This window comes from Plectropomus leopardus, chromosome 2 (assembly GCF_008729295.1).
Source record: "Plectropomus leopardus isolate mb chromosome 2, YSFRI_Pleo_2.0, whole genome shotgun sequence".
NCBI lineage: Eukaryota > Metazoa > Chordata > Actinopteri > Perciformes > Serranidae > Plectropomus > Plectropomus leopardus.
Window position 1 is genome coordinate 34,713,117 of NC_056464.1, and position 9,765 is coordinate 34,722,881.

Here is a 9,765-nt window from a genome sequence, read left to right on the forward strand (position 1 = left end):
TGTGAGTGATCTGGCCAAAAAACACATCAGACACATGCACGAGCAATCACAAACACACACAGACAGAGTTCTACGTGTGATCAGAAGGAGCAGAATCGCCGCCTAGCTGTGCAGAGAAATGCACTTCTAGTTTTACGGCCAGTAGACTGCCGACACAACAACTACCATTAACATCAGGGTGCTTCGTCTGCAGTGTGAACAGGCGTTAAGCTGCTAAATATTCCACTTTCTTCACCAGCTAGTCCATAACTTACCAAATAACAGCACTAAAAAAGGCCAAAAAGCTCCATAGTCAGTTAATCCAATAGAAATATCAGTCATTAAGATTAGTGCAGCTTTAAAATTTACATTTTACACCAGTCTAAAGTCGAAAAAGTGTGACCACAGTAGCTATAAACAACAGATAAATCTTTATTAGTCTTAACATGAATATTGTGCCAACAGTAAAAGTACAGCAGTAACTCAGAGTTTGACGTTAAGCAGGTTTGTAGCTGATTAAATATTTATGTTTGTTATGTTCCCAGTTAATGGACAGAAGGTACCGTGGAGTCTGGAGTGTGCCAGCAGAATAATCAGAAACTCTTTAATAATAATTAATAAATGACTAGTATTTGGAAACTTACATTAAATTCATTCAACACAAACAGCAGCAGAGAGATAGCTGTGCTGTCTCTCTGCTGCTGTTTGGACTTCAGGCGCTCACACCTGTTCAAATTCCACTGAACTGTCTGTGAGTTAAAAAGTACTCTGGGGAGTTTTTGAGCCCTTGACCCCCAATAAAGCAATGTTTTATGACTGCGACACTAACCTAAAGTCGGTGATAGTAATGAGCCAACAAATGCAGAGAAGACTGTTTGCTGGTAAACATGAATGTAAACAATGCATGATTTAAACTTTTTAGAAAAAAAAAATTAGGGGAAAGAGCGCACTTTAGTTTTTTTTGGATATCAAGGACACAAAGTGTATTTTGGTAAGAAATACAGTAAAATTTAAAGCAGTGAGAAATTATCTTTGAGATGGAATATGCAAACACAGTGGTAAACAGAATATCATTACAATTAGCATTAAAAAACTACATATAAGTTAATTAAAAGCCTTTGTCAGTTATTTCAAAACCCAGTTGTTAACTGTTTAAAGACAAATATTATAAGCAATAACAGAAATAACACATAAAAAATTAATTGGCATATTAACTTTAGAATTTTGTATTCATTATTTGAATAAAAACCGTATCAATTTGAAATGTGTATATTAACTGTTTATAGCTAAACACAGTCAACATATAAAATGATTCTGTTGGCACACTGCAGCACCTTTTACCACAATGTGACGATCATCAGGCTGCTGATTCTGCAGAGCTGTTCAGTTATTAAAAACCCACTTACCAGCGCCACCTACAGGAGAGCAAAGCAGAAGTTCAGTTCATTAAGTGAATAGAGCGCTTTGATTTAGGGGAATAAGATATCTGCAATATGAACATGGTCTTTGCAGTACAATAGTAGATGTATATATAGTGTAATACTCAGTAGTATTTACTGAAAACACCCTTAAAAGATGTAATGCAGCTAACAGAAAGCACAGACTGGTAACTGATTTCATAAAAATAGTGAAAATAATACCTCATCCTGTGGGCTGCACAGACTGAAAACTCTGTGCTAGAACAAATATTTGCTCTTTTCTTACAGTTTAATAATCTGAGAGCCCATTTCAACAGCAATCTTTTTTCATATGACCCCTGGTGGGGTCTGAAGGAAGGGGAAGCAAAGTGTCCAACTCAAAGTAAAACAAAGTAAAAAAAAATATCACCAGTTTTAAGGATATAAAGTGCAGCGCTGAAGTGGACAAAGTCACCGAAGGACTACTGCAGTTTGAGGGAAAAGTGCAAAGCCTCGTATTTCAGTCGAAAGTCATTTCACCCTGATTACATTATTACAAAAAAAATAAAATCTTCTCTCCTCCCGTTGTATCGTCTCTCCAGTCACTTAGTCTGGTTTGTCTCTAGTTTGCTCTGTGTATTATCCAGTGTATCAGGGACTCTATTCACAAAAGAAAGGTGGACGTTGAATTTTTCAGCGGTCGTGTTAAAGGGCGGCTCCATTATTTTTTGATTTTATTTTAGATTTTTCTTTACATTTTGTGGGTTTGTTGTGTATTCAAATGTTGCCAAATGAACAACTCTATTTTGGTGCATTTTTTACACACTGTTGCACCTTATTTAACCCTCAAACAATTATTTTATACTTTCCAGATTATTTATGGATTGTGATGAGAAAAATATTAGTAGTAACAAGTAATCAGAATTGAGTACAGAGCACTGTAAACAGCTGTCATTAAAAATAAATAAACTACAGCTGGAAAATAGTTAAATGTATTTGTTTATATCAACATTGGTGAAATGTAACTAAGTACATCCATTACAGTACAACTACAGCAGAATGACAGATTATTAGACCCGGGGCTTTGTTTTCATTAGGCCTACTGTTATTTTTGAAAAATATATATAGCCTATATATTTAGATCTGGGGCTATTTATAAAACATTTTAGGTTGAACCTTCAGCCTAACAACATTACTGGGAGGTAATATTAGAAACAAAAAGACAACACAGTTGGAGTCGACCTTTGAATGCTGTAAGCAGCAAGCTGAATTCCACACCGCCATTGTTTTAGGCGGAGGAAGAAATCTCTAAATTTAGACAAACTGAATCCAAACTATTTGACTGGATAGATTCCTCTACGGGGAATAGACTTTATGTTTTTGGGTGTGCTGACCCTTTAAAAGCCACTACACCAGCTTTAAAAAGTCCTTATAAAAAGCCTTGAAACGTGATTAGAAAAGTGGAAATTGGTGTAAAAGCGATAGGACGCTCTGCAGCTGGTCACGTTCCTCCTGCCAGCAGCGGAGACGACTCGAAGGCCTCACGTTTGTGATGCGACGCTGAGATGCCATCGTGTGGCCAGGTGTCGTACAGGTGGCTGCTCTGCAAATCTGCCTCTGCTCGCAAATTTATTTTCTTAAGAAAAAAAGAAAGGAAAAAAAACATAAAAAGTTAGAAATGTTGTTTGTTTGTCGACCCAGATCTTTGACTCATTTTACAGTAACTTAATAACATCATTTTTGTTATGAAGAAAGAAATTTAAGTTTAATGATAATTTATTTCTATCAAACCATACTTTAATCTTGCTCATTTTCTTTGGTGATCTTTGGTGGTTTCTCCAATAGTTGTTTTAAAGTCTCCCCAGAACAGAAAATATTCGTATCAATGGCAACAATACTAACTTCAGCACATTGGATACTTTTCATATATCACTGATATATAAAATAATCTATTTAGGGCCCAACACTGACCCCTGGAGCACACCACAAGGAATGTCCAAAAATGTTGAAAAGAAATTACCTGACTTCACAAACTGTCGTCTCTTACTTAAATAACTTTTAACTGAATCTAATACGATACTGCTGATACAATACCTTTCCAGTTTATTGACTAATATGTCATAGTTGATTGTATCAAAAGCTTTTTGGGGACCAATAAATACCCCAACTGCATATTTTCTTTAATAATATCTTAAAGAAACAGCTCAACATTTCTACAGTCTTATGAAGTGTTCAGATGGATATAAATCTCATGGGTGTTAAGTAGCTTAGTATAATGAAACAGGTAGCCTGGTTCAATATCTCAATAATTAACAAACAGTATGTTGTTCGTTTAACGTGAGCCCAAACAGAAATGTAATCAGTGATATCTTGTGGTTAGATCATTTGTCTGGTCCTTTACAGTAAATATGAACAACAGAAAATGAACTTGAGCTTCAACAGCAGCTGTGTGGGTGAAAAGATGAGACGGACTACCTGAAAGTCTCTGATGTAGGTGAGGAAGAAGCTGATGAAGGAGAGGGCCAGAGACCATTCAGAGATAGTGCTGATAATGTGAGCTGTGTATCCCTGAAAAAACCCCACAAAAAACAAACATCAATGTGATGCTGCAAAAAGCTGCGATACCAAACAAAATGTAAGATGATTTTATTTCAAAAAAGCACTTAGTATAATATACGGGTGTGTAATAAGTATATATTATGGATACAACTGTAAATATTTATATATAGGTATGTGTATGTTGGTACATGTACGACAAGCCTTGACATTATATAGAGCAGTTTTTGCTAACAGTTAATAGTAATCGCAGGAATATAATTGTTTAATTATGAAATAAAGAGGTAGGATGAAATAAGTTTCTATCTCTTTCTACTCCCTTTTGTGTGTAAATTGACAAAATCTGTGGGTGGAATTCATTATGTCCTTTTTTTCTTCCTCTTTTGTTGATATGTTTTTAAATACGTTTTTTGTTATATTTTACATGTTTAAAATAAATACATAAGTCAATAGCTGCTTGTGTTTACACGACATTTTAACAACTGAGAAGTTATAAGTATGTTTATATTCGTCCAAACTTATTCATTTTATCTAACCTTAATTTAACCAGAGAAACATCTTGAGATTAAAAATCTCTTTTTGAATAATGTCCTGGCCAAGACAGGCTGCAACATAATTTACAGACATCATAAAACAAAAATATAATATCAACTTTGCAACTCTAAAACAAGCATTACAAAACCCAAAAAGAAATAAAAAGGAAATTACTACTAAATAACCCTAAAAGTATGTTAATATATGCTCTAGATAAACAGGTATCATTTTTGGCATCAGTACTTGGATATCATATTGACACAAGTATTCAAAAAATACTGCAGTACTGACCGTCTCTCCAGGAGTCCAGTGCAGTTTGTTCGGTACGTCCACCCCCGGCAGACTGCTGTACATGATGACTGATGATACAAACACTGACAGGAGAGGACGCCGTTAAGGACCACAGCTCACATATGGCGTTAATAAAACAGGACGTGTTCCAATATGCAGGTGATAATCTGAGTCAGAATAACCAACATACCATACATAGCTGCCCTTTTATTTATTCATCCATGCAAACAGCGCACAGTGTTGGGGAGTAAACTTTAAACAGGGTCCTCATACATTTTCATGGACACAATGTCCATTATTTTACATGACTTTTCAAAGACCCGTGATTTTTTTTTTTTTTTTTTTGCCCCACCAGCCCGGTGTTTTTCAAACATATCAGACTCAAAATGATTCAGACTCTTTTCAAATAATATTTCATCTCACAGGCATACAGGGAGGAAGAGTTGAACTGTGGGAGAAAAATGCAAGTGTAGGTGAACAAAACATCGTCACACACCTGCACATATTTGAGCTATGTTGGTTGGCAGCTTGAGAAACATTATTTGCCGTTATGTTACACGACCTTGAAGGTTGTCCGTGGAGAATTATTACAATATCTTTATATGCAAGGAAATTTCATGCCTTTTCCAAAACTTTCAGGGACTCTGATTAATTCCATGACTTTTTCAGGCCTGGAAAATTTCATCATGAAATTCTATGACTTTTCCAAGTTTGTAATGACCGTGGGAATCCTTTACAAATTTAACCACATTTCCTGGTAATATTTGTGTCTCTACTTTCCAAATCATCTAACATGACTTCACCATCTCACTATAACTCTGCTCCTACTGGCTGTTGTCTAGATCAGCTCTGCACTCAGTGTTTCCAGCTGTTACGGGGTTAAAGGATACTGCTGATAATGCTGCTCAGAGTCCAGACTCCGACACCGACGCGGACCAGGTAGATCCGCCTGCTGTGGATGTGAGGCTGCATTTTCAGCGAGAGCAGCGTCTGAACCAGGATGTAGAGAGCCCCGATCCCGAAGGTCAGCACCGCGCCCACCAGGTGCATGGAGAACACTGTGGTCTTCTGCTCACACACACACACACACACACACAGAGATTCACTACCTACATGTTCAACTCAGCACACTCTGTACAGGTGTGAACTGATCCAGGACCAGCAGCGCTCACCTGGAAGTTGGCGACCACGCACATCCCAAATGAGCTGATTATGCCGAGCAGCAGCCCGAAGCGGTTCAGTCTGTTCAGTTTGAGCTCGCCTTCATCGAGCAGAGCCTCCACCTGTTTGTAACGCACATACACTGTGGCCATACCTGCACACACAGTTAATCAACCAATTAAAAAATTTACAAACGCAAACATTTTGGCTAAAATCCCTCAAATTCAGTAAATAAAAACAAGGAAGCAAACCATATCATCACAAGATTGACACAATTAAGTCTGATAAAGAGTGTGTGTGTGTGTGTGTGTGTGTGTGTGTGTGTGTGTTACCTAAAAAAGCTGACACATCCAGCATGATGCCGAACACACACCTCTCTGGTGCCATCGTTCCCGTGTCACTGCAATGCACAACAGTCATGCAGAGAAGAAGTTAATTCTGGTGTCGATACTGATGCTAACCATGCAGCTTTTGTCTGCATCAGAATCCAAATAAATTCAAATTTCTCACAAAAATTAGAAGCTGGTTATTTATTCTCCTGTCAGAAATCATTGACACGTTTTTTTATAAGTTATTAGTCATCTGTCACCGCTGTCACTGCATGTGTCTGCAGGCTTCCCACACATTTTTATTAGCAAATTTCAAAGATTTTTCCATGACTTTCTTGGATTTGTGATCCTTCCTGTTAAGTTGCACTGTCACGACATTATTTTTCTCTTATTCAAATATATCAGACTCAAACTGTACTTGAGCAGAAATCTAACTAGCTGGCAAACATACTTGGAGAGACAGGATGTGGGGAGAAAATTAAGACGTACCTGATGGTTAAGAAGACATCACACATTTGCACATTTCAAAGCTTTGTAATATCAACAGCTAAAGAGAATAAATAAACTGTTGTTTTTCTTACAAAGTATGTTATTCACGGGAGATTACTGTGAAAAGCTATTTTATCACACAGAACAAATTCAATGACTTTTCCAATTTTTTCCATGACCGTGGGAACCCTGTGTGTGTGTGTGTGTGTGTGTGTGTGTGTTTTCAGACTCAGACCTGATGTAAGGCACCAGAGGATCCACATGTCTCAGCAACACCGCTGTGATGTAAGCGAAGACGAAGGACGCCACTGTCCAGATGACCAGAGCAGCGGGCAGGAAGCACAGACCCTGCTGAAACCACCACATGGCCCCGTCACTGTGAGTGTGTGTGTGTGTGTGTGTGTGTGTGTGTGTGTGAGTGGGCTGCTGGTTCACTCTGTCCTGTAGACAACACACAAACAGTGATACACACATTAATATATTGACAATATTGATATTTTATTGATTAGTTGATGGTAAATACTAGCAGGATCTCACTTTTCACTTTGTTTTTAATTTTATGGCAGAGTGAATCTCTTTGAGGACATCATCTTGGACTGTGATGGACATCTTTTGCCCATTTCTTACATTTAATATAGTTTGATGATTGTAGTAGTTGGTTGATTGAGTAAGAAAATAGTCTGCAGATTTTACGATCAACAGACAATAATTTAAAAAGGCAGGTGTGGTTACCCGTCTAAATGACTCAGGGTGGTGAAACAATTGGCAATCAACAATTACATGAATTACACAGAAAATACATTAAAAAAATACATAAGGAAAGAAAAACAGTGACATCTCTGCCATATTACTAAACATCAAACATGTCTCAACTCATAAAAACATTATATCAAGATTATTTATATCAAAATACTTAATACTGATATAATTATTTATATCAAAGTTGTATTAAATTGAGGTTAAGAGAGAACAGAAGTAATCTTCAATACATACAAAGAGACACCTAAAAAACAGATCAAATTCCAATAAAGGAAAAAAGCATACTTCAAGTAAAGGAGGGTTAAAGGTTGTCATTATTATAACTGTAGAGTATTTTAATATCTGATCTGTCGCAGAACATCAGTTAAAAACTGTCAGTGGAAACTGAGTAAAACTTGAAAAAGATGAAACTAATATAAACAATTAACTCATTAGAAATCTGTTCATGTGACTTCCTGAGAGTTTTAATTAATAACAGCTGAGCCGAATAAGACTCTCCCCCAAACAGGGTTCCTGCAGTTTAGGGAAAGACCTTTTTTAAACGCCGCTCTGAATTAAGTTTAAGACCAATGAACTGAAGACAGACAATTTATATTTATCCCAAATGGCTATGGTGATATAATCTGTGACATGACTTTTTCAGTGAAAAATTTAGATTAAAACATGTAAGACAATGAACATATTATGTGATCATAAAATTATCTCTTTGGGCTACAAACCGAGGTGGGATATATTTGGCATTTCTGGATGGTTTTCTTAGCAATTTTGTGTTTCTCATTCTGAAAAATATATATTGATTTTATGATGCACAAAAATATTATTTAAAAAATCTATATATTTTATATCCATAATATTTTTCATGAGCAATTTTAAGACTAATAATTAATTTAAGGCAATTTAACACCAATGTAGGCCTTATTTTTTAGATTAATGAATCCAATAAGTTCTGTCCATCTACAGGTCTCACCTGAGACTTGAAATGTTCACTTTACATTGTTAAAAATGAAATGGTACAGTGTGAAAACCCGTTTAGAGAAGTGCCAGTGCTCTCTCTGGGGAAGTGAAAGAGAGAAAGTCTAAGAAAAGTACATAAAAACAGCTGTTTCACTGTTACTCTCGGAGATAGAGAACCAGTCCCACTCACCAAAGCCCATTAAAAAATACGTAAATTTTAGCTTTTTCAAAAAAAAAACAAGTTTACGCGTTTTTAAAAATATCATTCACATCAAGAGAAAATATCAAACACAAATCGATATACTTAACGGCATACACTGAATTTACACACACACTTTAACAACAAGCGCACAGCAACATTAAGCTAACGGGTTGCTGAATAAAGACGTTTATGAGATTAAGTTAACTAGCTAACGTTAACTAACGATGACATCCACACACATCAGTTTAAATGTTAACGGTTGACCGTTAATAGCACACAGCCGTTAAACCGAGGAAACCGACAAAAACTCGGTTTACAGCTCAACATAATGACACTCACGTTATCAGAGTCCTCCAGCGACCATATTCTTCCTGCTTCAGCTAAAGTCCTTTAAACACGTCTTTCCACACTCGAGTCTGGAGCTTTTACATCCGTCAAAAGTCATCAATCTTCGGCGTCCCGTCCGGGTGAAGACAGCCGGACTCCCGTTTACAAAATAAAGTTTTATAGTTGTCGTCCTCACACAGCTTCAGCACAGAGTGAATAACGCATGCGCAGTTTAGCAACAAAACAAACGCTTGGGATCTTTCTGTCCTGAACGCTGCCTCTCAGGAGAGACTGAAGCAGCACGCGCTTAGTGGTTTAACCAGGGCGTCAAACATACGGCCCGCGGACCAGAACCGGTCATCCTAAGGGTCCAATCCAAATCCTCTAAATCTGAACCAAATCCTTAGTTGTCTTTTTGTAATAGCTGGGTACTTCTCACTTTCTGGTTTTATCATGGGAACGTGTGTTTAAGTGATTTCAGCACTTATTTTTACTGTAACATTTACCTAATTATATTTTTAATTATTTATATATTTTATCTTCTACCATTTTTGAAAAATATGTATTTATTATATTTTTAATATTTCCTCCTCTATTTTCAACAATGACCCCTCTTTTTTTGTGAAATATTTCACACATTTTCTATTAAATGCTATATTTTATATTATTTAAACTATCACTTTAAAACTACAACTTTGATAAATGTATCCAAACAATGGTAAACCAAAGGAGCGGGATTACTGATCCTCCTCTGGCCCTCCTGATCATGTGGATCAAACCCTTTTAT

The 9,765-nt window shown here is 36.6% G+C and overlaps 1 protein-coding gene across 1 annotated transcript; it reads right to left on the bottom strand.

Annotated features, from left to right (window-relative positions):
- Window positions 1–391: 391 nt before the first annotated feature.
- Window positions 392–9,193, bottom strand: dram2b (DNA-damage regulated autophagy modulator 2b). The gene is made up of 8 exons (XM_042510564.1): window positions 8,991–9,193; window positions 6,972–7,177; window positions 6,251–6,318; window positions 5,930–6,072; window positions 5,648–5,825; window positions 4,758–4,840; window positions 3,852–3,944; window positions 392–3,012 (listed from the first exon to the last, which is right to left on the bottom strand). Exons 2-8 carry the CDS (start codon window positions 7,100–7,102, stop codon window positions 2,878–2,880), a joined length of 831 nt encoding a protein of 276 aa, XP_042366498.1. The 5' UTR covers window positions 7,103–7,177; window positions 8,991–9,193; the 3' UTR covers window positions 392–2,877.
- Window positions 9,194–9,765: the final 572 nt, after the last annotated feature.

What these genes read in the sequence shown, in the direction of transcription:
- dram2b (XM_042510564.1), bottom strand. Translation starts at nt 7,102, where the DNA reads ATGTGGTGGTTTCAGCAGGGTCTGTGCTTCCTGCCCGCTGCTCTGGTC. An exon ending in CCTCTGGTGCCTTACATCAG is followed by an intron (nt 6,319 to 6,971) that starts GTCTGAGTCTGA and finishes TGTGCATTGCAG; the next exon opens with TGACACGGGAACGATGGCAC. An exon ending in TCTGAGCAGCATTATCAGCA is followed by an intron (nt 4,841 to 5,647) that starts GTATCCTTTAAC and finishes CTCTCCTGTCAG; the next exon opens with TGTTTGTATCATCAGTCATC.